Here is a 26729-nt window from a genome sequence, read left to right as displayed (position 1 = left end):
CAACGTCCAAACAGAAACAGCACTGACAGATTGAAGGCAAATGGGCCTTGAAATCCCATGGTTGTGATTTGGCCAATGAACGCACACACACACACAGAACCACAGCTAGTTAGAAACAGATTGCAAAATATAAACAAAGACATGATTGGAGTAAATAACTGCACTATAAGATCAGTCTTTTACTTTTGGTGCTGACGCGATGGGAGAAAGTCACCCGAATCTATGCAACACATTTTAACAATATTCTTCAAAAGAAATGTTAAGAATGAGAGGTGAGTTTTTAAAAGATATGAATCACTTATGAGCCATTTATAACAACAAGGCTGGCCAAGGCAAAGATGTAGTGTTAAAACAACACAGGAGCAGTCACCCAAGATAAATGAGAAGAACACACTATATCTGGCAAAAGACTACGCAGAGCTTTTGATATTGTCATGGAGTCCACTCTCAGACTCTTTGATTACACTTTGGTTTGGTGGCTTGGAAGATCAAACATTGACTTGGTCTATCTATAGAAACTGACTTGTCTATTCATATGTGTCAACGAGCTGAGCTTACATTTTTTAAAATGTTTTGAATATCTTCTCTGCATTGGGACGTCCCCACTGAGCACCTTGAGTCTATTTATCTTCAGGTATTATTTAGACACCAGGGCATCAAGCACTGTCAGGTCCTCCGTGCTCACTAATGATGAAGGATGAGCAGTCAGGATGACAAACACCACAGCAGAGCCTGTTTCAACTCGCTAAGAAGCTTGACCAGATGCCAGTCTGACAGACAAATGTCCACAAATATTCATTAATCATGTTTTCTTTACGTAAAAACGGTTTAGGTTTCACTTAGTTGTTTTTTTGTTGTTTTTTTGCTGTGAAGGTTGGCCCTTTCTGATATGTACCCTGTTAGCATGAATGTGCAATAGCATGCAAACGGACGGTACTCACCTCAACCATCGCTCTCAAACATGAGGCTGGTTTGGCGGACTGCAAATCCCACTGCTTCTAATTAGAGCTGAAGCGATTAGTCGATGAATTGATTTGTCAATCGACAGATAGATAACTGTAACTCACTGCAGTTACTGCAACTATTGGGATAATCACAATTCCTGTCGCCGACTGCAGCTTCTCCAATTTGGTAGTTTGCAGCTTTTCTCAGTTTTATATCTTAGAAAATGTAAGTTTTTTGGACTGTTGGTCAGACAAAACAAAAGGCATTTTTTTCTACATTATATTTACATTTCGTTTTACTAACAAAATACATTGATAGATCATGTAATTGGCAGTTTAATTGATAATGAAAATAGTTGTTGCGGCCCGACTTATAATATTGACATAGCTGCATACCAAACAGTATGTATTGCTGGCACACTTTGTTTCACAAATGCTGGTGTATATTTATAATGTAGATCATATACCTCATTCATTCTAAGATTTCACATTTGACATCATTTCTGTCAAACTAGGGAACTTTGAAAATATATTATATATAAATATTATGATTAACCTCTTGAGTCTCAGACATTTTGCCTCTGGAAATTCAATTAAATACACCTTAACCACCTTTCTCTTATTTCCACTGACCCTTTGACATTGATAACTGAGCTCATGGTCCATGTCAACATGGAGATGTGTGCATCATTAAAGACGGGCCCCATTGGAAAGTGAATACGAGCTGTGAACATGAACTGATGGACATTGTGACTCCAAATTCCTGAGAGCACTTTGGCATCTGTGTCTTTTTGACACAAGCGTTCTCTCCTCTGTGTGTGTGTGTGTGTGTGTGTGTGTGTGTGTGTGTGTGTGTGTGCGTGCGCGTGCGCGTGTGAGAGAACAGGGGGGGTCATCTCTTCCTGTGTTTTTTTTATTTGAGGCAGTTCAGCACCTCTCTGCTTCCCTTTGTTTCAACGTCAGGAGGCGTTGCAGGGAGCTGGGACACGCCAAAGTCCGTACACTTTCTCTGTCGCTGCCACTAGTGCAGTAATGGTGGTGGGGGGTTCCCCTCTATGTGACATTAGTTTTTATCCTCCTACAAACACCCCCTTACTTACACTTGATCTTCTACTTCCAATAGTGTATATCAGTGTGTGTGTGTGTGTGTGTGTGTGTGTGTGTGTGTGTGTGTGTGTGTGTGTGTGTGTGTGTGTGTGTGTGTGTGTGTTTTGCTCAGACTCGGCTCAGTTTACTCGCCTTGTGTTGTGTAACCAAGAGCTTTTAATGATTCAATTACAATTACAAAGGGTCAATTATAAGATTAGGTGGCGTGTATGGAGCATGGGCAGTTAAAATAGATGAGAGCTGAAAGAAGAGTGGAGAGATAAAGTTGGATTTAGGATTAAACTACCCCCGTAACTCTTTGTATTTTGGTGTTTCAGGCCTTGAAGGAAAACACTCTCCTCTTTATTCAGTGATAATCTCCTTTTTTCTGGCACCCTCTTCACTTTAAATGTGTTGTTCAAAGCTAGTTTAACAATGCTTTTTGACCATCAAATCAAGGCATAGGAGGAGAGCAGCTACGATACAATGAGGACGCTTTTTCTGCCAATAGCTGATTCAAAAACAGAGATATGTGCCTGATAAGATGAGACATTAGCTTTAGGGGTGTGTGCATGTTGTATTTCTTGAAAGAAGTTCAGATTATTATGTTTCTGTACCTGTGCCAGTATCAGTAGTTTTTAATAAATCTAGCCAATCTGTGTCACTACGTCATGAACTGCTGGCTGCTCTTGTACTCTAGATGCCTTTCCCTAACACTTTCTCAACACCAGTAAGAAAGAAACTACCCTGTGACGCCGAAACAACCTCGGTGAACCTGGAAATTCAAGTTCAGTCAGTGAGTTCAATGGAAGCACAGATTTTTGCAGCTGTAAGGCAAAACAATTACCAGGTTTCTTCAACCTGTAACTTTCCATTTTTCAAAGCAAACCTTTGAAACCTTTAAAAATGTATTTTCCATCAAACACTTTTAAACAGACTTGCGTGCGTGCGTGCCTGCGTGCCTGCGTGCGTGCGTGCGTGCGTGCGTGCGTGCGTGCGTGCGTGCGTGCGTGCACACATTCATATGATTTAGTTTGTGTTTGCCATTGAACTCACAGAGGGAACAAAGCAAAGCTGTATTTAAATACACAAACAGTGGAGTTGCTATAAAAGGTATAAAAAAGGTTTTATGTTACGACATACTCTGAATGTAAGATCATTTGAACCTTAGAGGATTTATGAGCACAGAAAAGAAAAGAAAAATGTTCTTTCTTTTGTGGCATCATCAACAGTCACACATCTGCTGAAACATGAGGTTACAACCTGAATATTTCATTGTTCAGTAGCTTATGTTTTGCCATTAAAAGTACTCTTATAAAGGCTAGCGGAGACAATCTCAGGCTGCTGATTGGTTTGAGCTGCTTGGAACCAACGTGTTGTGAGGATCAGTGAGTCATGTTACAACTTGTCTCTGATCGGTGCGTCACACCTTCCAGCCATGTCTCCACCACCTCATTACCTTTTGAATGTGATGCCTCTGAATTATTAGTTTGTCTTTTATGTCCATTAAAATGTGGTTTAGATGCTAATACATGTTTTAAAAGAGTCAGTTTTAGTATAAAAGCTGGTAAACTTAAGATTTAAGTTTACCAGCTTTTATTCTGAAACTGACTCTACCCAGTAAAAGCAAATAACTGCAGTGTTAATATATATTACGGTAAAACGTTTATATTTTCATGTTGAAATTCTACCTGAATGCTTTGAAACAATTTCAAATCCACGTGATTTGTAGCAGACGATGTGTTTGACAAAACATGTTGGCTCTCAGTGTTGTAGTCAAGGCGCCCAGTATTGTGGTGGAAGACTAATATCAAAAAAGGGCAAAAAATAGAGCGCTGGGTTTATTGGGTGTTATAAAAAAGAAAGGGTGTATTGTATATATGATGATGAATGGAAGGGACAAACCCAGATTTAACAACCTGTCCCGTAAATGCACCCCCGACCCCACACTCAGCAGACAAACAAAGCGTAAGTCTGTGACCATGCAATAAACAAAATATTAAGTGCATGTTGTTTTCCAGTTTTTGACCGAAACCTTGCCTCGGATAAAATACTGTCACGCTCAAGTGAGAGTGAATTGGGACTTCCTGTCTTTGTTCATTTGAAGTTGTTTTATACTCTTTTGGCCCAAATGTCCACAGTACATCTGAAACTGCTTCAGGAGTTTGCAGGTTTGAGGGATCTCTGTCCAGGATTTCTGTTTTGTTAATGAGGTTGTGCAAATGTGTGTGTGCCTTTGTGCACCGTTGTTTGTGTGTTTGTCTCTGTCTCCTTTTTTAAGTGTTTGGTGCTGCTGTTTTTATGGAGCCATCTCCTGGACAGTAGCCTGGTTTTCACAGCCTTTCCTTTAAGAGGCGCTTCCAATGGCAGGAAGGACTCCTCCTCCTGCCAGGGCAGGAAGGCAGGACAGGACAGAGGGGGGAAGACGGTTATTAGTGAGGGTTGAGCTGAGAGGGGGGGCAGGAAAGGGGACGGGACGCTGGTATTGAACTTAGAACAGCTGATGAAAGGGATTGTCACTCAGATCTCCCCCATCTCCTCCCTGCTGTCGTGGTAATTACTCGCTCAGCATATTTGAGGTTGTGGCTCTCTCCTACTGTTTATCAGCTCATGAATTACAAATCAGTACAGTCATTTTAAACTTGACACATGCATTTTTATAGTGAAAATTATAGCCCATGTCACATAATCAGAATTTACTTTACAAGTTGCATTAACTTTTCCCACAAAGGGTGTTTATGTGTTATGGCTGTTTAATGATCAATGGTGTTTATTCCTTTATTTTTTTTTCCTTACACTGTTTCTGTGAATGTTGTCACACTCAAAGTTACACTGAAAACCCTCAAAGACAATCCAACTGAGCTGTGGTCCCATGCAGCAGCCCACACACACATATTCACATGTGCACGCACATTCCACAGTATGCTGCTGGACATTTTGTGAGTAGAGAGGTTGTGGAAAAATGGAATTTGACATCCAAATTAATCTTTTGAGGACTCTGTGTGAAAGATGTATGAGTCCAAATTGCTATTTGAGCTTCTTTGAAAATCGGCTGTATGGTTTTTTTGGGCTTTATTGGCATGACAAAAAAAATATGTTGCTAAAGCATCAAAGTACAAAATAACACAATCAAGTGTGTGTGTGTGTGTGTGTGTGTGTGTGTGTGTGTGTGTGTGTGTGTGTGTCATCCACTGTCCCTATTCACTCTACACAGAGAGACAGAGAGAGAGAGAGAGACAGAGAGAGAGAGACAGAGAGACACGGAGAGAGAGAGAGAGACAGAGAGACAGAGAGACAGAGAGAGAGAGAGAGAGACAGAGAGAGAGACAGAGAGAGAGACAGAGAGAGTCCTTAGCACTCGTCTCCAGTGCGAGACTCTCTGAAGCCTCCCGGCCAAAGGCTAGTTCAATGAGATGTACGATGTTGGCAGCTTGAGCCGGGCTGCAGGCCTCACAGACCATATGTCACACTATGTCGACTACACAGCCACTCCAAGAGGAATGAAAAAACACCTTCAATATCAGTGTAAAACAAACCACATGTTCATTGTGTGTTTGTGTACTGCAGAACTTAAACAACTGCAGCTTGATGGCACGTGGCGTCAATCACTGTGTTTACTTTCTCATGACAGATCAGTTCTGTCTTACTGACTCATGGCACAAGTATTGTTACATTAGTGCATTTCGAGTATACTATCTGCATAAACAATATACAACTGTACAACTGTCAACAATTAGTACGTGTGACCCACTAGCTGTAGCTGCTACTGAGGCCATCTTGGTTGATATCATAGTAATTCTGGTCAGAAATTCAGGCTTCAAAAATTACTGAGGAATGAAATTGTCATTCTCGTGCTTTAAGGCATCAGAGCTGATAACGAAAGTGTCTTCTTTCAGAGAAGCGTCTGTTGTCTCAACAGAGACGTGTTGATCTGACAACAAACACCAAGTGGAGGGGAGGAAACTGGGAAACACCCAGAAACACAAGCAGGTTAAGCAGAGTTATGTTAAGAAAAACTTTTTAGTTAGTTTTTTTTTTACACATCTTCATCCAATCCTACATCTTTGTCCAATGATGAATAGCTTAAAGTTTCTGTTGCATATTTCAAGTAAGAGATTCATCCAGTTATCTGATGAGGCTGATTCACACGAGTCATCTTGTCTGTGTTGTGTCCAGTAGGTGTGCTGATTGATGTTGTGACATGCTACGGGGTGATTTGTAGGTTAAGAAGAGACATAATTTCTTCAAGCCAAGGGTCTCAGGCTGAGCTCAGTTCAGGGTGATGACAGCTCTCTCCTTCTTTTCTCTCCACGCCAGGTAAAGTTCTCCTCTCTTCCCCGCCCCCGACCCCATCTCTGTGTTTTCAGCCCAGTGTCTCTCACCCTGTCTGCCTTCATCATGTGTCTCGGAGTCACGTACCTCCTCACCCGCTCTCCCCGCCCTCAGACAGTGTCAGTCATTACCTCTCGCCTGGCGCCAGATGCAGCTTCTCCGTTTCAATGGGAGCTATTTTTCCACTTGTTCTCTCAGGGCCACTTTTACATTGTCAGTGTTACTATATAAACAGAAAACAGTGATCAGGTTACAGTGCCACTCATCAGCTCTCTCTCTTTAGCTTCTCTTCCCACACCTTGGCTCTAATGTCCTCCAAAGTGAATACTAGAATAACCTTCTGCCTAGTGAGCGGCACTTTGTTTTTTCATAAACTTGTGAAAAAACATTAACTTTCTCCTGCATATACGGAATATTTTCAACTCACTCATTGTTGGAAAACTACATTTTCTAGAAAAAGATATGAAATCTCATAATCTGGTTCTCTGTCCACAATGAACATTACCATCAGGGCTGCAACTAACAATTATTTTCTATATCGCTAGCTTTCTCAATTCATCAAAATCTGAATTAATGTGAAGATATACAATATCAGAAAGTAGTAAAACATGGATGTCAGATTTTCCAGAAGCTCAAGGTGCTAGTATTTCATTTTTCTTTTGTAATTAGTCCAAAAGTCAAATATATGTAATTATCAAGGGGGAAAGAAAAGCAGCAAAGTGAGAAATGGGGAACAAGGAGCTCAGTGCATTTTAGTTAAAAAGAATTGTGATTTATTGTTCGATGAAAAGCTGCCGCACAGCAGCTGTAAGAACTGCTCAACTGATTCAGTCATGGTTAATTGAATGTTGTGTCATATCTTAACACATTTCTCAACTTGAAGCAAGCTGCTGATCATTTAGTTGGTAATAACCTTCTACTGTCAAGGTCAAAGTTAAATGGTCAGGATTTTATTTAACCTTTCAGCCACTGGGAAGTTTCTGTCCTCGGACTCACCTCCTTCTTTCCCTTTCTTCCTCTTTTCATTTTCCTCTCTCTGTTTTTATTAGATTATTCCTTTGTGCCTCTGCCTCTCTGTTTTTTGAAACCTTACCACTCTTGTTAATGCTGTGGGTTCAGGATGGGGTTCCTGCGATGGGGTGGGGGCCACATTTGGTTCAGTCCTGTGCTGTCCGTTGAATGTGACAGGAGGTGCTGTGACTTTGGAGGTTTTTGACCCCAGATTCTTTATTTTTATAAGGAAGGGATCCAAGGATGGAGCTGTTGATGTGAATAGCTGCCCAAGGTGACTGGATCCCAATAAAGAGGCCGTCAGCCTGACTGGGGGCCTCCTTCCCATCCCAGACACAACCTTTATAGGGCCGCTTATGAGCCTGGGCAACTATTAAACCCTGTCCAGCCTGCACTGAGGAATTTAGGGCCAGGAAACCAGGGAGTGGGGGTGGGAATGGACAGAGGGAGGTGAAGTTGGGGTGACTGAAGGTGAAAGTTGAAAGGCAAGGTTTGGAGGAATCTGGTTATTCTTTTAGTCACTTTCAAATGTGTACACGGCGTGTTTCATTATTTTTATGTTTTAGGTGAGAAACCATTCTAATCAGCTGGGCGTACTTGTCCCTGCGTCAAATTTACATTGTTTTTTTCTTTTTTACGTTTTCATTAGCAGCAGTTAACTGACCAGCAAATGGTGTTATACAGTTTGTCATTTTTCTAGCGAGACAACAAGACGGACCAGAGGGAGACAGCCAAGTCTCATAAACATCCCGCCTCTGTTTGTTCACATGGGGCTTGAGGTATATAGGCAGGTCTGGTTCGACAGCCTTTCACATAAACATGTGAGCTTGTATATGTGTGTGTGTGAGCACACAAACACACACAGATGCAAAAATGTAGATGTCAGTCAAGAAGTCAACAGAGGTATGCTGCGCCCCCTCTCACTAGTAAATGGAGAAGCCAATCAAATCTCAGCTGCCAATCAGTATTTTATCAGCACGGCCATCTGGCCATCAGCTAATTGTGTCTCTTTTAAGTCCCTGTCAATCAGAAGCCCCCTCCTTTTCTCTTAAAAATGTCTGCCTTTGAGCTTGCCTTCTGGCTCCGAGGGGTGGCTTGCATGGGGTCGGGGTGGTTTGTTGACTATTCTCTCTTAATCAGTTGGTGTATTAGCTTTCATCATAGTTTCAAAGACTTTAAGAACTTATCTAAACAAGATATGATCAAAGATAATTTTTTTCCTCTCTCTCTGCAGCGGTGGAGACCCAGAGCACCAGCTCAGAGGAGATGGTCCCCAGCTCTCCTTCTCCTCCTCCTCCACCCCGGATCTACAAGCCATGCTTTGTGTGCCAGGACAAGTCATCTGGTTATCACTATGGAGTGAGCTCCTGTGAGGGCTGCAAGGTAAAAAAACAATTAAAAAGCCAGAGACACACAAAGAGTTTACAGGACATGTATGAAGAGTGGTCACTTGGAGCCCGACAGATGTGGCCGCTGCATAGCTATAAAGTTTGCTTTTGTTAAGCTGCCCTCTAGTGTAACTTGACTAATACTGCACATCGTTGATGTCACAGCTAAATTGTGCCTCAACTGACCACCAAATGGTTACCACATCTGTATTATATTAAGCTGCCGTTAGAGCGGAGATTCAGAGCTTCAAAATAGATTTAAAACTATACCTTTGGAGAACATATAATAGAGGTTTTGTATGATTTAAGTTTATATTCAGAAACCAATAACTGGAATTTGCAAACTAACTAGTAATTAATTTCTACTCTATATACGGTGGAGTGAAAAGAACAATATTGGCCTCCAGTTTTAGTGGAATAGAAGTACAAAATAGCATAAAATGGAAATATGTGAGTCAAATACAAGTACCTCAGTACTTAGGTTTTGTTCCACCACACTGCTGGCAGTCAGCCAATTGTGTGTTAGTATGCCACTTTTATTGCACTTTATTATAAAAGCATTATGACATTTTAAAATACTCAACTAAAAGCCATGTTTCTGGGAGGCTGACACAGCGGTGCTTTATAGCTACATGCTAACAGCACGCTCACAATGACGATATACTAGCCTGCTAACATTTACCAATTAGCTCACAGCTCTTCGTAAAGCTGTGGATGATGGGAATGTTTTTAACATCTGCTCAATATTTATTGAGATATTTTAGTTTGGATGGAGCATTGTGCGCTAGCATGGCTAGCTCTTACTGAGATCTTGTTTCCTGTCATAAAGTAGTGTGCCAAACATTTTCTCTTATTGGTTTCAGGGTTTCTTCCGGCGCAGTATCCAAAAGAACATGGTTTATACATGCCACAGAGACAAGAACTGCCAGATCAACAAAGTGACTCGCAACCGCTGCCAATACTGTCGGCTGCAGAAGTGCTTTGAAGTTGGCATGTCCAAAGAAGGTGAGAAAAAAATATAACCCTCAATAATTTTCTTATAAAAAACGTTTTTACTATCAAGTAAAAGTTAATGAGGAGACCGTTTTTTATTTATTTTAAGTGTGTCACCTTGCACATGTGTTTCCCTGTAGCGGTGCGTAACGACAGGAACAAAAAGAAGAAGGATGTAAAGGAGGAGGTGGTGCTGCCAGAGAACTATGAGCTGAGTGGAGAACTCGAGGAGCTGGTTAAAAAAGTCAGCAAAGCTCACCAAGAGACCTTTCCATCTCTGTGCCAGCTAGGAAAATACACCACGGTGAGTTATTGTTTTAAATGCATAATCACATCCACTCCTAAACACTTACTCCACTCAAGCTAATATTAGTTCACTGCTATGCCAGAAGGACACACACACACACACACACACACACACACACACACACACACACACACACACACACACACACACACACTGTATGGACTCTGCACAGCCACACAAACAAAAGTGTCCTTTTTGTTTTTGCTTCTCTTAGAATTCAAGTGCTGACCACAGAGTACAGCTGGACTTGGGGTTGTGGGATAAGTTCAGTGAGCTGTCCACTAAGTGCATTATAAAGATTGTGGAGTTTGCCAAGCGGCTACCAGGCTTCACCACGCTCACCATCGCTGACCAGATCACCCTCCTCAAATCTGCATGCCTGGACATCCTGGTAGCCAACCACATGCTCCTACTTCTTTTTAACCAGCTCCCCTTCCACCCCTCCCACCTCCCTAACGCTTTCTCATTTTTCACGCTGCTTAAAACTTGTTGATGATTCTGAACAGCTGCCATGATTTATTTGGGACTGAATTCCCTTCTCCTTTTACTAACTGCCCATTTTTTTGCCTTTTTGGTTTGTCTTGTGATGTTCTCCCCTTCCTAGATGCTGAGGATATGCACTCGCTACACCCCAGAACAGGACACAATGACCTTCTCAGATGGCCTGACGCTCAACAGAACCCAGATGCATAACGCTGGCTTTGGTCCACTGACAGAACTGGTGTTTGCCTTTGCTGGCCAGCTGCTGCCTTTGGAGATGGATGACACAGAAACGGGCCTACTCAGTGCCATCTGCCTCATCTGCGGAGGTACAGCTGTGCCTTCTAGCCTGCGGCCTTACCTTACAGCCTGAAAATGTTTTACTTTGTATCATTGTTATTTCATTGCAATCAATTTTGCTTTTTTACCATTTCTTTACATCTTCAAATTAGTTTTTTTCTCTCTTTGTGTTAGACCGGATGGATCTGGAGGAACCACAGAAAGTAGACAAGCTGCAGGAGCCGCTGCTCGAGGCTCTGAAGATCTACACCCGCCGCAGACGCCCAAACAAGCCTCACATGTTTCCCCGCATGCTGATGAAAGTCACAGACCTCCGAGGAATCAGCACCAAAGGTCAGCTGAGGTTTTACATAACAATGCCATGGATCAGAAGTAGGGCTTGGAAGCAAACCTACAAAATGTATCCACAGCACCGAGGATCATAAACTGTTGAGTCAAATAATAATGTGATTTAGTTCACGCTTTCTTTGATTCCTTCAAGACTTCTGTCTTCTGTTAAAACAACTATACGCTCTTTTTTTTGTATCAGTATTCAAGTATCGTATTGACACCACTGTCAAAAATGTTCAAACCTTCCCAGCCTTATTACAGAGATGATTAGTTTAAAAATAATAAAGCAAGGGAAGATTTTTATTCCAAACAGTCGATTGGTGAGAAAATTAATTTATATCATGGTATTTTAAGTCATGCACGAAAAAAACTTCTTTTAGAGAGAATATACCATAATCTGCACATTAGAGCACTGAGAGGCATTGTCTTCCTCAAATGAGCAAGAAATGAGTCAGATCGTGATTCCTTTGAAAAGTAAGAGGTTTTTTCGTGTCCTTTTTTTTTTTACACTACCCATTACATAAGTGTGTGTGTGTGTGTGTGTGTGTGTGTGTGTGCGTGTGCGTGTGCGTGTGTGTGTGTGTGTGTGTGTGTGTCCGCAGGTGCAGAAAGAGCCATCACACTGAAGACTGAGATCCCAGGCCCGATGCCTCCTCTGATCAGGGAGATGCTGGAGAACCCAGAGGCCTTCGAGGACAGCAGTGACTCAGGGGACAGCGCCGCAGCCGCTCCCCCTGCTATTCAAGCCATCAAACAAGAGGAGAAGGCCACAGATGAGTCTGCCGTTGAAGAGGAAGAGGAGGAGGAGGAAGAAGACGACTACTGGGATGAGGAGAAAGAGCGAGGGGCAGACAGTGATGGGGAGCTGTCGGGGGAGGCGGCGGCGGGCGTGCAAAAGAAAGGCGTAACTGGGAAAACGCAGTGATAGAGACAACATGATGCGGCTTCCTCCTTCAGATCACTGAACCTCACAGAATTAGGCTCTTATACAACAACGGTGTTGCATACAGCACATACAAATACTGTAAATGTTGACTGCAAGGAAAATATGTAAAATTCAGTATGGGAAGCACGGAATGGGAGAGCAAAAGCACTAAATGTAAGTGGGTTGAGCAGAGCGCCATGAAAAATCACTGTGCCAAAATGAGACTCTAAAAGATATTTCAAAAGGGTTTTGTCCACCCAAAGAGGAATGAGATGCGGTGGACAGAAGAAAATGCACTCCTCAGATTTCTATAAGGGCTATGCTTTATATACAATTGATGGTAAAAAAAAAATACTTTGCAACAACAGAACTCTATGTGGTGTCCATTTCCCGCAAATGTCTTGAGAATTCCTATTATTACTATTCAGAGATTTGCGACTTATTTTTTTATTGTATGGTTTTTCTAAGCATGTAAACATTTCTGTTCTGTCTTTTTGTTTGTGGGACTCTTTTTTTGTATTTTTTTTCACATTTGACTGGACATATAGTGATTTTTTTTTTTTTTTCAGCTTGTCTTTAATGTTAGGCATTTCTGTGTTGTTGAACACAGTGAAAAGCAATAGCGAAGATAATATAGAGAGCAATAGCAACGAGAGAGCCGGTCATGAGCAGGACTCAAACTCACAATATGACAAGCACGTGGTATGAAAAGCCCTCATGGATGAAACATTCAAAAGAGAATAAATAGAAGAATCTAATTTCAGCTCTTGTGCTTGTGATGCAAATAAGAAACTAATCAATAATGCAAAACAAATGCAGCAGCAGCATCTCCAACACAAAAAATACACACAATATTTTCTTTTTTTTTATATAAATAAAGAATCTGCAGGGTAGATTAAATGTCATCACACAATCTCAGGTTGATTCCATCAGGGCCACATCTCATCTGACGACAGTATTTTTTCAGAAATGCTCTGACGTAGCGCCAACATCTTCAACCAGAAGTAGGATTAATAAATATGAAGTTGTTGGCCTTGATGTACATGAACATGTGCATCCCCTTTGTGAAGCCATTATATTTTCATTTTTTTTAAAGTGAGCTATGAATCATCTAAATTTACTTCACAGAAAACCTCAGGTGTGTGTGCGTGTGTGTGTGAGTGCGTAACTGAGAGCATTTATCAATACGCAGAGTGATGTAGAGAGATCCATTATTATTGCCATAATCCGCAGTGAGCATTTATGCACAAGTCCAATATTTAGTACCCTAAAAATGTACATACAATAGGTTTTACAGCTAAAAACCTTTCAAAGTTCACTCTCCCAAAGGTGTCTGTTGAACAGTAGGATATTGATGCAAATGCAAGCGAACACGATCAATTAAATGAGATCGCAACCGTCGAAAATACCAACAAAACAAGCTTTACATTGGGTGACCTGTCTGCAGAAGCACAGCGCCACAATTCAAAATGTGTGTTCATGTGTGCTGCATCGAAAGAGTGATGCAATCCACGGATTTTGTAAAATAAATACTCATGATTTGTTTTTTATTGAGACTATACTGTTTGTTTATGAAAGATGTATGAAACTTACCTTATCTATGTAATGAAAGACAATGTGAGTCTTGTTGAACTCCGTGACAGTTGTAAAGGAAAGATTCTCCATCAGCACGTTGTCCTTGGCGGCGTTGCAGTTCAGCTGCAGCGTGCTTTTGATGCAGTTTGTTGATATTAGGGTTACAGAAAAATAGGACTGCATGTTTCTGATAATCACATACAGAGACGTTTACTCCCGAAATGAAGCAGAGAAAAAGAAGATGTAGAGAAAGTAAGCAGAAAACAGATCCTCCAAACCAGCAGCTCTGAAGCAGTGACCACGTATACAAGTCAGACAGGTCTTTAGATGTAAAGCCAGCAAGTACCCAGAAGATGATGGAAAGTATTATTAATCCACCGTGATCATGTTTTTAGACCGTTAAATTGTCATTTGTGATATTGCAGGTTGAAAAAAATCACAGTCAAATGACTGAGGTAAAAAATATACAAGTTATCTCGAGTGTGTCACACACACATATAGAGACACACAATCAATATTTTGCACATCGTCAGCCAATCCTACATACTTTGTTGAGTATTTAAATGTCACATAACGACGACATTTCGTATTATAATGTTTTCCTGTTTATCTTCTTTTTCTATTTGTTAAACTTGTTTCTTGAATTTGAGCTGGTGCAATAGATGAGCATAGATGAGACGTACAGCGCTACGGTCTCGAGGCCCTCAGCTCTGTATGTCAGCGTGTGAGTAAGAGAAATAAGAAAGACCAAAGATTTTACATTGCATTTGGATGAAAACAAATAAACATTACTTAATACAATATTAAAGTAATTGATGTGAAATGTATTTACTTTGTATTGTGTGATGGATGAAATGCCATGATCTCAAATGACTTTTGAAGCTGGAACCATCTTATCTCTGTTACATTTTGATGTTGAGTGTTTTTTAACTGATGTCTTTTTATATAAACAATCTTTACATTGTGCAAATAACTGATGTTCAGGGATTCAGACACCTTGTGATTTTTATTTCAATTAGACTTGCACCAAAATAGCTCTGACACATTACATTTCATTTCGCTGACGCTTTTATCCAAAGCGACTTACAATAAGTGCATTCAACAACAAGAATCAAGAGGGTACAATTTCACTCACACACACACACACACACACACACACACACAGACACACACACACACACACAAAGAAAAACAAATACTGGGCTGATCTGTTTGTGTTTTTCATTTTCAAATGTTGCTTATTTGTTGCTTGTTGTTTGCTTATTTGTTATTTGTTATTGTATATCTTGCATTTTGATAAAGGCGCTTTTTGTTCTCAGATCTTGGATCCAGTATACATCTTCTTTGCTTTCACTTCACACCTTTACAAGGATAGTCTTTAGATGGTAATGTACAAAATACAGCCAACATGTGTTTATCGTCATATTGAATTAAAGAGCCCAGTGTTTCCAACAGAAGACCAGATCAATACATAAAATACATGAACAGACATGCTCAACAAGCTGCAGCAGTACATTTCACACTCGTCTGTAAAATAGCCACACTTGACACGGGTTCAGGATTCACTCTCATATTCGGAGGTTATGGGCTGGTGCACCAAAACAAGATGGAGGCTGTTGAATCCAAACTTTCCTCAAAACAACATCAACATATCCACATTTTAATCAGCTAAAAATATGTATTATTATTAAAAAATAGTCGAAAATAAACTGGTACAATTGGTATCTGCCTATGAAGATCAGATTATTAAGCATTAGCTATACTAATAAACACAATTCAGAGACACTTAAGACTTACATTTGTATCTGACACACAAATTGTGTCTTTGAAAACATTCACAAGTAAAAAGCTCTGCACTATAAATGTGACCTTTGTGAAGGCAATTACCTTCATGATCATCCACGAAACAACAAGAGAATAACCCGAAAGGTTTCCTTATGAATGACTTGCATCGCAGCGGTAAACAAACAACTTGACGTCCATCTTTCTTTCTTTGTTACCACATGGGGGTGTCGGCCAGCTCACTGCAGAGAGAAAGAGGATTGAAAGTTTTACAGACGCTGATGAGCATAAAACAAATTAAAAAAAGACACCACACTCCTGATGATCTACTGCTTGAGTAACACGAACATTGCTGCTATTTTTACTCTTATTATGTTGTTGTTGTCAAATTATTTACACATTTATTTTTACTCTGCTCCCCATGACGCTACACACGAGAACAGAAAGTGCTCAGTAAGTGGAACGGTAGCTTTTCTAAAAAGGGAGGAGACTGTGAATGAAGTCATCCCATAATATTTTAGGAGCGGTGATTCCTGTCGTGGAGGATGGAAACAGGGTGTGTACTGTGTGGCTGGTAGAAAGCCAGAAGTGTCACCTCAGGACGAGGTCGACGGGTTGAGGAAGCGTCAGCAGCTTCCCTTCACCTGCTGGCTCACAGCGCTGACTCGTCACATCCTGAGTGACGACAAGCAGATGTGGTGTGAATTTGAGATTTATCTCTTGCTGAATAGTAAACATACCCAAAATAAAGGGGATTACTTTTTGTATTTTTTTTAAGGTAATGTTTAAGTAATTACATTAGCATCTAAATATCTTAATACACAGTATTTCTTAGATTTTTATTTTCAAATATAATGTCTATCACATTTCACAATAAAATGTTGTAATTTAATGCATTGAAAACATTTACATTTAACTGTTTTCATCTTGTAACAAGAGGGTTGGTTACAAGGGAGCCACATTGGCTAGTTAGTCTGTAACCCTGATCTATAGTTGGTAAAAAAAAAAAAAATCTCTTGTGAGAACTGAGACGGTGGGGAGCAGCTTAGGAGGCGGTTATAAAAAGGCCGGGTGTGTTCTGGTTTAATCCTTTATCTCAGACCATGACGGCACAGCAATGAGTTTATTTGAAATGACATATTGTTTACATCCTTTCAGTTATGTTTACATGATATGCATCCTACTCTAATGTGCATCTGACTTCCTAATAGATCATGTGTATTGTTAGTCAGCTGTGTGAGATGCTTACTAGTGAGATAGATAGTTTAAATGTAGGTTAGGTGGTTGTATATTTTCTTATCCAGTATTTACTGATGTTTGCTACAACGAGGATCCTGAAGTGGATGCAAACGCAGAAAGGAGCATTTTTGTACTTCTGGTTCCCTCGTCTCAAAGTCAATGTTGTTTTTTTTAAGGCATCTTTGGTTTGATGCCTGAAATAAGGTCGGTGATTAACACAAGCTTAAAATATTTTAATGTTTACTAGACTAGAAGATGTAAAATACCTCAGTAAATAGCCCACTTAGGAATTTTGAAGCTTTTACGTGTCTTAAAAAAGGCAGTTGTTAACAAATGGTTTAATGATACTAAATTAGTTTTGTATTGTACTCTCTTGATTCTTGATATTGCAAAACAAACTATGGTCAAAGTAATTATGTCACTAAAAGATTACGTGAGAGAGATAAGAAAATGAAAATGTTGTATCCACAGATGTTAAAAACAAGTGATTGTCATAACATATCCAGCTAAGATGCTACCGCTATGCTGAACATTGAGGAAGGATTGAGTTTGACCACCTTCTGAAAAGTCTGTGGTTTTCTGTGAATTTATTTCTGTGGTTTTTCAATTTAAGAATGGTTGTAACGTGTTTTCTCTTTCCACCAGATTTAAACATCAGTGTCTAACAATGGAACTGGAGCCAAAACCTGCAGGTCGACAGGAAACTAGTCAAATATTTGCCCACTCCAGTCTGTTAGCTCCGACGCAGGTGCTGAACTGTTTGGTTTGTGTGTGAAAAGGATGGCACACCTGTGTGTCAGAGGCTGGAGTGTCTTCTTTGCTTTGGATGGGAGTCTCCGCAGCACGGAGCTCAGCTCTGTTGAGTCTATCCAGAGTGGACGGGACACGAGGAGAACCGATTGATCTGGGGGAGGTTGAGGAAGCATTCTCGTCTTCGTCCTCAGAGGAAGAGTCAGGAGCTGTTTGAAATGAGTATAGATTATCTGCTTTGGTACTCATGACAGTGCAGTGAAATGGCAGTGCTGCATACAAAGGCTTCATTACTCACATGTGGGAATTTCCCCATTGGATTTCGTTTCCGGCACAATCCCCAACCTCCGCTCTAACTGACGGATGTCGTTCATCAGGTCCTGTGGGTGTCCGATTTCAGACCCACAGATTTGAGGAAGATTTGAAGACAAAAAACACGATGAAGCAAGTTTGAGTGGTTTTGAATGTAAAAAGGTGTAATGGTATTGTCATACTGTATCTTCTGTTGAATTTATGGAATTGTTTTTGTGATTAAAGATATTATCACCACTATTGTTTTACGCTATTTTTTTTCAGTGAACAGTGGACATGTTCAGATCTTTTATTGAGGTAAAATAGTGACCCCACAATGTAGGAATACTTTTCAGTATGAAGCATGAGCATTAAAATATAATTGAAGTAGCAAATTACAGAATGGCCCATTTCAAAATGCACATAACAATAATTCACACACTGTATGTTATTTATTGTAGTAGGTACACCTTTGGTTCCAAACTGCATGAGGTATTTGAAAAAAAAAACCTGATATTTGTAAAAGTATATTTTTTTAAAGAGGTGGAAGACTCTTGACTGAAAGTCTTATTAGGTTGTATCTTACAAAGCAGTATAAGTTGGATATGTAGTTTGGTGTGGACCCTTGCCTGTTTGTCCGCCTGCAGCTCCTCTCTCTCTTTCTGGACGGTCCTCACGCCGGCCTTCAGCTCCTGGAGCTCCTGCTTAGCGTTACTCAGCAGCACCTACAGGGGCAGCCGCATTACACCCAGACCATCTGAACACGCTCACACATCTGACCTGGCTTGTCCTCTTTCCTGCTGTTGTTGATCGTATGACAGTGTGGAGAAATGTTTACTCGCTCTTCATGGAAGCTTTTCTATTTGTGCCTGCGTGCGAGTAATACAAGAACTGTGCGGAACTTTGGCATCGTTCTCCAGTTTCCCGAACGTAATCTGATCAACTGAAGATGCAGATCTGCAGCACATGAGCATTTATATTTAGAGCGGAATGTGTTTGTGTGTTGAATAATAAGAATCTACTTTGATTTGCTTACTCGATTGCAATCTCTCTCTTGCCCAATCTTCACTTCTAGTTTCTCCCTCTCCATCCTCTCCTCATGGAGCCACTCTTCCTTCCTCTGCACCTCACAGCTCAGTTCTTCCAATTTCTTTGTCTCCGTCTGCATTTAAAAAAGCAAGTTTAATAAAAACATCGGTTCACGTATAGGCGTATGTGTACTTTAATGTATCCTCACTTCTGCTGCATGTTTGTGAGCCTCCCTCTCTAGAGCCCAGTTGGCCCGCTCCTCCCTGAGGACCAGGTTCTCCTCAGACAGCAGCAGGGTCAGCTGGGCCACTTGCAGCCGGGCTTGATGCAACTCAGTGTGGGTGTGGCCGTGGCGGGTGCCCAGCTCTCTCAGCTCCCTACGCAGGCCTTCAGCTGCATGCTCACTCGCATCAAGACGCTCCTGCAACCCTCGTACCTCCACCAGGGCTGCCTGGTTCTCCACCTGCACAGAGACGAGGGAACAAGAAAGTGAAAATGTCTCAAGTTCTACCTGTGAGTTAATGGACCTGAGGTGATCTTGCTCCCACTGCTGCAAAACACCAAACCATTTAAATCTGACTTGGTCCCAATACATAGTCTTGTGGTTCAGCTGTGTTTTAGAAGAAGCACCACCAACCAATTTACCTGCAGACACTTTCTTTTTTCCTCATCGTGTTTCATTTGACTGGACATTTTCTTCACTCTCTCCTTCAGCCTGTGGGACAAAAAGTTAGTTTTAGGCCCAAGGAAATAAATATACCAATGAACAATGTTCGTTCTCGCATAGATAGATAGATCTCAATCGCTTGCCTCTCCAGCTCGCCGTTTTCCTCTTTCTTCCCTTCCTTCAGGATCTGGATGTCCTCCTCCAGGTCTTTGATTAGCTGCTGGCTCTCAGCTTTTTCAGCCATGAGAATACTCAGTTCATATGTCAAATGTTCCTGACTATATTCCACATTCTTTCAATGTTGTGGAGAGAAGAAATAAAGTAATTATTTTTGTGTTCCGTTTGTGTAATTTTAACTAATTATCAATGAAATTCAGAACTTTTTGGAGGTAAATGACATGCATGCACCTTGTGTTTTCCCTCCATCTTCTTCAACGTCTCACAGTTGAGTCTCAAGTTGTCTCGAAGCTCCAAGAGCTCCTCCTTCATTGCTTCTCCTTCACGCGCCCATTCCTTCCTTGCTTTATAGCTGTTCCTTTTCTCGTTATCTGCCTCCTCTTTGGCCTCATCCAGAGCTTTCTGTATATTGGCTTGTTTTTTAAAACACTCCTCCAGCTGACTCTGTTCACAGATGGGGAAAGAGGATCAGGTTATTCAAACATGTTAAGTGCCCAATGGATTAACAGTACATAGTAGTTACACTTAAGAGCCTTTTTGTATTACTGTGAAGGGAAGAGTAGCTTATCGGAATGACTGAATGAAATATTGAGTGAAGTTTTTTATTTCCACCTGCAACAGCTGAGCCCTGGGGATGACTATGAGCAGCTCCTCCTCTCCATCCTCCTCCTCTTGCTCCTCTTTCAGAGTCTCCAGCTCCTCCAGTGGCTTGGGAGCTCGGAAAGTAAAGGAGCGACTCCGGGCACACACCTCTCCCATCGAATCCACATATATAAACTGATACTCCACAGCACTGGGGCAGGGCAGGTAGGATGCTGTAGCAAATATACAGATGTAATATGCAGTGTTAGGTGTATGTTATGATTATTATATAATAAGACCTATTGTATATTAGTTCATTAGAAAAGGTAAATAAATACAACTTTTTGATTGACCAGGTTTTACCGAATTCAAACGTGTGAATTGTGGAGAACAACACGCTCTTAATTATCCCTTAATGACCCACAAAAATGAGCTTGACTTTGACCACAATGGTCACACTAAGTTAAAGTCAGCATTGACTGTGGTGCTTTTTTATGTTTTAAACAACGTTTGTTCCAAGAACTTAAAGAAATACGTTATTTTTGACTTCTGACGTGTCAGACGGGTCCCTGGTGGTTGGGTGCGGCCTATTAAATTATCACCTGTGTCGTGTTTTTATATATTTGGATGGATTCTTACACTGGAAAAGGACACAGGAGTTGATACTGGTACCCTCTGTGTAGCCTTCGGGAACAACAGCCCATGTATATGTGTAGTACTGTTTCACTGAGGAACAGCCCATCTGTGACACAGTAACAGACACGTTTTAGAGTACATCAAAAATATACATGTGCATCCCCATCCTGACGCAATAACACTTTTTTTTACTAAAATATTTTCTGTTTCAGTGAGGACTGGTGCTGAAGTGGGTGGATCTACCTCAAAAATCCCGATCCAGTCCCCGCTGCGCCACCGGTGGTCAGAGGTGAGACTGTAGTGGCACTCCACTCTGCTTTGGGGAAAGTACAGCAGGCCCACATTTCGAAACACCACCGTGGACTGTTTGTCCATGGTAATAGATAGCTGTGCTGTTTAGGAAGAAAACATAGGTGGATCGGATGAAATGTGTTCCAGTTTGAGTATGCTGGTGAGCAGCTGATGAAAGGTGATATCAGAGTCAGATCAGGAATGCAGCATGCTCATAACACCAGCCGCCTATGGCCGCACAAAATGTTAATAACAAACCCATAGACCCACTAGTCACCGAGATTATACCATGTAATCTGCACAAATTAGAACAGTGTTGCATTGTATACCTGTGTGAAGAGGATGAATATATCAAATATAATACATTATATAAATGATTGAAACTGTTTTATAAATTAGTTATTGAAACATCAGGCTGCCCAATTAATAGCTGCACTACATTCCAATACTGAAACAATGAGTGTTTTCCATGTTTTATATTTCATTCCTAAAACCCAGCAACCATGGCCAAATTTCCAAATAAGTAATCAAGTAGTCAATCAAGTAATATATGCCCCTATATGTGCTGTGAATTAAAAAGTATAATAACAAAAACCAAGTCCATCCTTCCTTGTTCTTCAGATTCACAAATATCAGATCAATCTTGCCTTTTGTTATTGGTCTCATGCAGTTCTGATCGCTCAAAGTATTTATGCCTTTTTAATTACATTTGATAGTAATTGGATTTAGTAATTATGAATCAATTTTTTGGTGTTAATGTTTTCTTACCTTATTCTGCTGAGAAATGAATGTGATGTCTTTTCTGCTGCCTCATGCAGGATAGAGATGTGGATGAATCTGAGGATGGTGATGAGCACTCCTGTCTGGTGCAAGAGTTTCCCAACATCTCTTAAACCATGTGGGCCCCCAAGTAAAATTAGTGACGCTAGGAGATTTATGGGAGATGCAGTTCATGAGGACACAGCTCACCACAAGGCAAAGCAGTGCTGTGGACTTCAACTCCCACTCCAGGATCAGGTTTTGGGGTCATATGGTTATAGGATACAGGATCTGTGATTGCTCATTGCCATTCTCAGTAGTGGCAGTGGAGGGAGTGAGGAAAGGGGGGCACTAGGCAAAAGGATAAACATTTCTCTCCATAACAACTTTTGTGAGCCCACTGTCCTGGAACAGTGAAAGAGTAAACAGATAGTATAACAGACATCCATAATATGATACAGATTATTGAATGTGTGATTAAATTGCAATATGACACTGTCCTGCTTTTTCCTGTTCTGAAAATACTGAAGCAGCAATAAGCTTTATGGGTATTCAACAGTGTTTTGTGTGAAACTATTTAACCATTTACATATTTCAGCAAATTGGATTCAGAACACACCTATAATAATCTGTAGCTGGGACTTCTATTCTTAAACTGTCTGTGATTGCTTAAAAATCTTGGGCTCCCATTTGTGAACACTTGATGGCGGTGTAGTTTTAGTACAAAGCCACATTAAACTAGTGAGCTGTGGTGTTGGTGCTTTTGTAGGGATCGCATGGTCAAAAGTAAATAAACAGAACCTTAAAGGCCCTGGCTTTGAAATAAAGCATTTACATTAGTGAAATAAAACTAAAATAGATGAACATAGCTTTTCGTCTGTTGGGTGCTGAACACCGATCGGTTGCTTTGATGCCAAGCGGTGGACGCGATATCCCTGTTGAGACAGATCCAGCTCATAGTATATATTGTTATGACTGGCAGTGTAAGTTATACTGGAAGTTTTTAAATGTTAATATTTTAGGAAAAAAATCACTTACTCTCACATCCTCTATCATACTAACTTCACTGCCAGGGAAAACCCTGCTCCACGTGACATTGGTGGAAAATGTGATTCAAGTTCTTGCTTTAAGTTGCAGGCAGACAATAACTGAGTGAAGCAAATTTCAAAAGTTACCCAATCATTTTGTCTTAGCCTTTTTCACAGCAAAGTCCAAAAGAAAAAAATTAAATAATGAATCAGTCTTAGCTGTTAATAAGCCTTCTTCTTTGAAAATATATTTATGATTGTTTATTTGAACTGCAAGAGTTCTGATCCCAGAAATAGACTGAATTGGTCAAAAGTAAACCATAAAAGACATTATCAAAATAAATGACAGTTAAAATACAAAAGAATAGTCTTGTACAAAGGTCCAGCATAAACAATAGATTACAGTATCTGTAATGCCACTAATCAATAGCTCATAATGCATGAAGAAAGGCTATGACAAGTGTTTAGTTTGGTATCTGGGTTTTACCCAAACTATAGTCTTAATAAGTTTAATGAATCCAATTATTCAATTCAGTTAATTTTGTATAGCCCAAAATCACAAATTTGCCTCAGAGGGCTTTACAATCTGTACACATACGACATCCATGTCCCGAACCCTCACATCGGAACAGGAAAAACGCCCCCTAAAAACAGAAAAAAATAAACTTTCGCAGGGAAAAAAGGGAAGAAACCTTCAGGAGAGCAACAGACAGGGATCCCTCTCCATTAACCTGCAGGAGCTCACACACACACTTTGACTATAAACCTGATAAAATACTCAGAGCACATGATACTAACATTTATTTTTAGGCAGCCTGGTGCCGTACTCAACATGCACTAGCGCATAAAGAAAAGCCATCTCAAAAGGAACGAACAGATCTTTAAAGAGGAAGAACATGCAGCTAAACACATGTGTTTACAGCTGTAGTCATGGCAGACGTGGAATCCTTCGTGTATTTGCTCTTCTTGGAGCAGCTCAGACGCAGACTGAGCTGAGAGGAGAAATGCAAGTCTGTACTTGTTTAGCAGTAAATATGTGATTTCACCAACGGGTCAATGTACTGAGTATTTTACTCAAACTCCTCATATCAGGATCCGTTGTCAGAGGTAACGTCTCTCTCTTGATGATGCAGCTCACAGGCCGCTCAGCAACGACAAGACGCCAAGTTCTGTCAACTTGGCTTTGGCAACCGCATCCCAGCCCTTATTGGCCAGTGGGTTTCTGGGTGACGGATGCATGATGCCCTCGACCTTCACGTTGACGCCTGCGGCTGAAAGAGCTCGCCGCGCCCGCTGCTCTGCCACCCTTCCAACCCCGATCACCATGGAGACGCCCAGTGCCTCCACTGCCTGGCACAGCGCAATGTCACACAGGGCCAGCAGGGCCTCCCGTTCAGCTGCAGGCAGCTCAGGGGGGGTTAAGTTCTTCCCACTGGCACCGATGAAAATGAGCGGGCAGAGATTGTGCACAAAGCAGTGCTTGAAGAACAGTTCTGGTTCACCGCACAACTTCCTGAAGAAGCCCCAGAAACGCGCTCCACTCACTTCCTTCTGAGTGCAGTCAAGTCCTGTGATCCGCCGCTTTGGGTGCTCGTCCAGAGGACGACCTACCTGCCCTGTGATCTTCAGCCAATCGACAACTGACCTTACTTCACCGAAGGGGATCTGTGCCAAGAAACGTAAATCATTTCAGATGTTTTTTCAACAAATCAGACACATTTGTCGCAGTAAATTACATCGGTGTGTGTGAAACTTTTGCCAGGAGTACGCAGCCATATACAGCTCCAACTGGTTATGTAAGTAATATTGTATGCAAAGACGTGAAGGAACATAACACATTAATTAACACAGGATGATTATTGAAAACAATAATATTTAGGTTACAGGTTATTATGCAGCATCCACTTGCCTTAATTAAGGGCCTTACTGCAGTTGATTGTTGATTTTTACGGAAATTATACTGGTGTTTGTAAAGAATTGAATTAGACTCTATAAGAAACAATATCCTTTTTTGTACAATCTTTGCTCGTATTTTTGAAAAACAAAGCAATATAGATATGGGTCTTTAGTTGTTGAAACAACATGGGTTTTCTGCTTTGAACGAATAACTTTCGCAATTTTTAAATCTTCTGGCACAAAACCTGTTTACAAAGACAAGGTGAAGATGTGAACAAGTGGCTGCAGTAATGACTGTTTCACCTGTTTGACAAGAAATGAGAAATGTTCTCATGGCCAGCCAAAGAGGTTTTGAGATCATCAATTATATCACTTTATTTCTTGAATATCCAATGAAGGACATGTTTTTATTACAGATCAAATGTTATAATTTCGTAATATTATAATTTTCGAACCCTTTTTCAATAAAAAAAACAACAAAAAACAGTACAGTCGTGTAACTTCAGATGTTACTATAATTGCATATCATATGTCCAAAAATAATGTTGTTTTTGACTTGTTATATCAAATTGGACAAATTATTGCGTAATTGAATATTGGTACATCTTTTTTTTAGCTTTTTGGCTATCCAAGCCCCCGTACTGTAAAACCACGACAAGAGGAGCATTGCGTTGCAAGCGGCGGCTCACTTGACTGCAGTCCATTGTGTCCAGACATGAAAAGAGACATGAATGCTGCGCTCACCCCGGTCTGTGCCATGCCGAAAGGTCCCGGGTTCATCCCCAGGAACAGGATCGTTTGTCCGGCCTGGCAGTACCTCTCCACGTAGCAGCGGTGGGTGTCCCACGCGTACTCCAGCGGGTTGTAAATGTACCGGACAGGCTCGCTGAAGGAGAGCCGGCGGAGGTGCGCGTTCAGCTCCAGTTCAGCCTGCAGAAACCTGGAGGAGGGAGTTGTGTTGCCCTCCGGTATCGGTACAGGTTCAAGCCCCTGCTTCTTTGAGTCACACAAAGGCCGTTCAAGCTCTCCATCTGCGCATGCGCGCTCAACCGTGTCAATTGCAGAAGTATTGTCATCTAACATTTTGAAACGTACGCGTAATAAGAAATACCCCAGTTATTGTTTATTTATTCTTCTTCTCGGTGTTGTTATTCTTCTTCTCCTTCTTCTTCTCCTCCTCCCTCGTCTTCTTCTTCTGTCGGATTAATGGCGGATTGCTAAAACTGTAGTTGCATACTGCCACCTACGGTATCGGAGATTGTGGAATTATAACATTACTTTAACTGATAAATAAGAAAGAAAGAAAGTGTCCTCATCCACGCCTGTAACGGTGTATACCTACAGAAATTCAGGAAAGGTTGCCCTTCAATTTGGAAGAGAAGAAGGTATTCTGAATTTATTGTAAAGAAAATACAAGAAGCTATTTATTAATTAAGCTAAATGTTTTTGCTCAATGTAGTGGGCTCCTTAGAGATGGGTTTTTGAACGCAGCCTTCGGGCTGGCTCCTCCCCTAATCAGTGACAATATAAAATGCACTTGTTTGCATGGCTTTATTGCCTTCCGGTCCGGTGGAGGCTCGCAATGAGGTTTTATATACCTATTTATTGTAAGTATGTTGCATCATGGTGTTTCCCTTTTTAATCTTCTCTACTTCCGGGGTTTAATGTTCTTACTCCGCCCTCCTGATCAACTAACAAAAAGTAGTCCCTCCTTAAAACAACCAGTGATCTACCAGTGATGTTCATCTTTTTTTATACTATGTACGACGAAGACGTTCAAAAACAACAGAACTTATGTTCACGTTTATGTTTCTGGCAGACAATATTCCCAACTAGCTGCATTCAGGGTCCAGCTGAGCTCGGCTTGCATAGTCTTGTTCTAATCTACATTGAAGTTCCCTGTTGCAAAAGAAAACGTAGGCACATTTTTC

At 40.9% G+C, this 26729-nt stretch overlaps 3 protein-coding genes across 6 annotated transcripts in view; 1 reads left to right on the top strand and 2 right to left on the bottom strand.

The window, feature by feature from the left end:
• rargb (retinoic acid receptor, gamma b) overlaps positions 1 to 14831 on the top strand; it is a 52923-nt gene extending 38092 nt beyond the window's left edge. For all 3 annotated transcript variants that reach the window (XM_068595081.1, XM_068595079.1, XM_068595080.1), the window contains 7 exons: positions 8608 to 8756; positions 9625 to 9766; positions 9895 to 10058; positions 10276 to 10452; positions 10666 to 10870; positions 11016 to 11174; positions 11774 to 14831. In XM_068595081.1, the coding sequence (XP_068451182.1) occupies positions 8608 to 8756; positions 9625 to 9766; positions 9895 to 10058; positions 10276 to 10452; positions 10666 to 10870; positions 11016 to 11174; positions 11774 to 12096 (1319 nt within the window). In that variant the 3' untranslated portion in view covers positions 12097 to 14831. The remainder of the gene's footprint in view (positions 1 to 8607; positions 8757 to 9624; positions 9767 to 9894; positions 10059 to 10275; positions 10453 to 10665; positions 10871 to 11015; positions 11175 to 11773) is intronic.
• On the bottom strand, positions 14677 to 22023 carry calcoco1b (calcium binding and coiled-coil domain 1b). Of its 2 annotated transcripts, XM_068595083.1 has the most exons (13): positions 21068 to 22023; positions 20828 to 20930; positions 20219 to 20421; positions 19838 to 20050; positions 19573 to 19721; positions 19408 to 19477; positions 18971 to 19225; positions 18770 to 18895; positions 18363 to 18458; positions 17741 to 17822; positions 17482 to 17651; positions 16049 to 16128; positions 14677 to 15695 (listed from the first exon to the last, which is right to left on the bottom strand). In XM_068595083.1, exons 1-13 carry the CDS (start codon positions 21197 to 21199, stop codon positions 15668 to 15670), a joined length of 1707 nt encoding a protein of 568 aa, XP_068451184.1. In that variant the 5' UTR covers positions 21200 to 22023; the 3' UTR covers positions 14677 to 15667. The 2 variants fall into 2 exon arrangements, with proteins under 2 accessions (XP_068451184.1, XP_068451186.1); XM_068595085.1 differs by lacking the exon at positions 16049 to 16128 and having other exon boundaries at positions 15616 to 15695.
• A 542-nt stretch (positions 22024 to 22565) lies between these two features.
• Positions 22566 to 25980, bottom strand: smug1 (single-strand-selective monofunctional uracil-DNA glycosylase 1). The gene is made up of 2 exons (XM_068595086.1): positions 25543 to 25980; positions 22566 to 24567 (listed from the first exon to the last, which is right to left on the bottom strand). Exons 1-2 carry the CDS (start codon positions 25879 to 25881, stop codon positions 24037 to 24039), a joined length of 870 nt encoding a protein of 289 aa, XP_068451187.1. The 5' UTR covers positions 25882 to 25980; the 3' UTR covers positions 22566 to 24036.
• Between the last annotated feature and the right edge of the window lie 749 nt (positions 25981 to 26729).

Source organism: Clinocottus analis, unplaced genomic scaffold (genome assembly GCF_023055335.1).
Source record: "Clinocottus analis isolate CAN_PGR_092001 unplaced genomic scaffold, fCliAna1.0.p SCAF_3, whole genome shotgun sequence".
In the NCBI taxonomy this organism is placed as follows: Eukaryota; Metazoa; Chordata; class Actinopteri; order Perciformes; family Cottidae; genus Clinocottus; species Clinocottus analis.
The sequence above is the reverse complement of the archived record's forward strand: the minus strand, read 5'-3'. Positions and strand labels throughout refer to the sequence as shown.

Coding starts and splice junctions, on each gene's coding strand:
- calcoco1b (XM_068595083.1), bottom strand. CDS start 21,199: ATGGACAAACAGTCCACGGTGGTGTTTCGAAATGTGGGCCTGCTGTAC. Junction 19,226..19,407: donor AAAAAAGAAAGTGTCTGCAG/GTAAATTGGTTG, acceptor GTCTCTGTGCAG/GTGGAGAACCAGGCAGCCCT. Junction 17,823..18,362: donor AGCTGCAGGCGGACAAACAG/GCAAGGGTCCAC, acceptor GGACACCCACAG/GACCTGATGAACGACATCCG.
- smug1 (XM_068595086.1), bottom strand. CDS start 25,881: ATGTTAGATGACAATACTTCTGCAATTGACACGGTTGAGCGCGCATGC. Junction 24,568..25,542: donor TCGGCATGGCACAGACCGGG/GTGAGCGCAGCA, acceptor TTCTTGGCACAG/ATCCCCTTCGGTGAAGTAAG.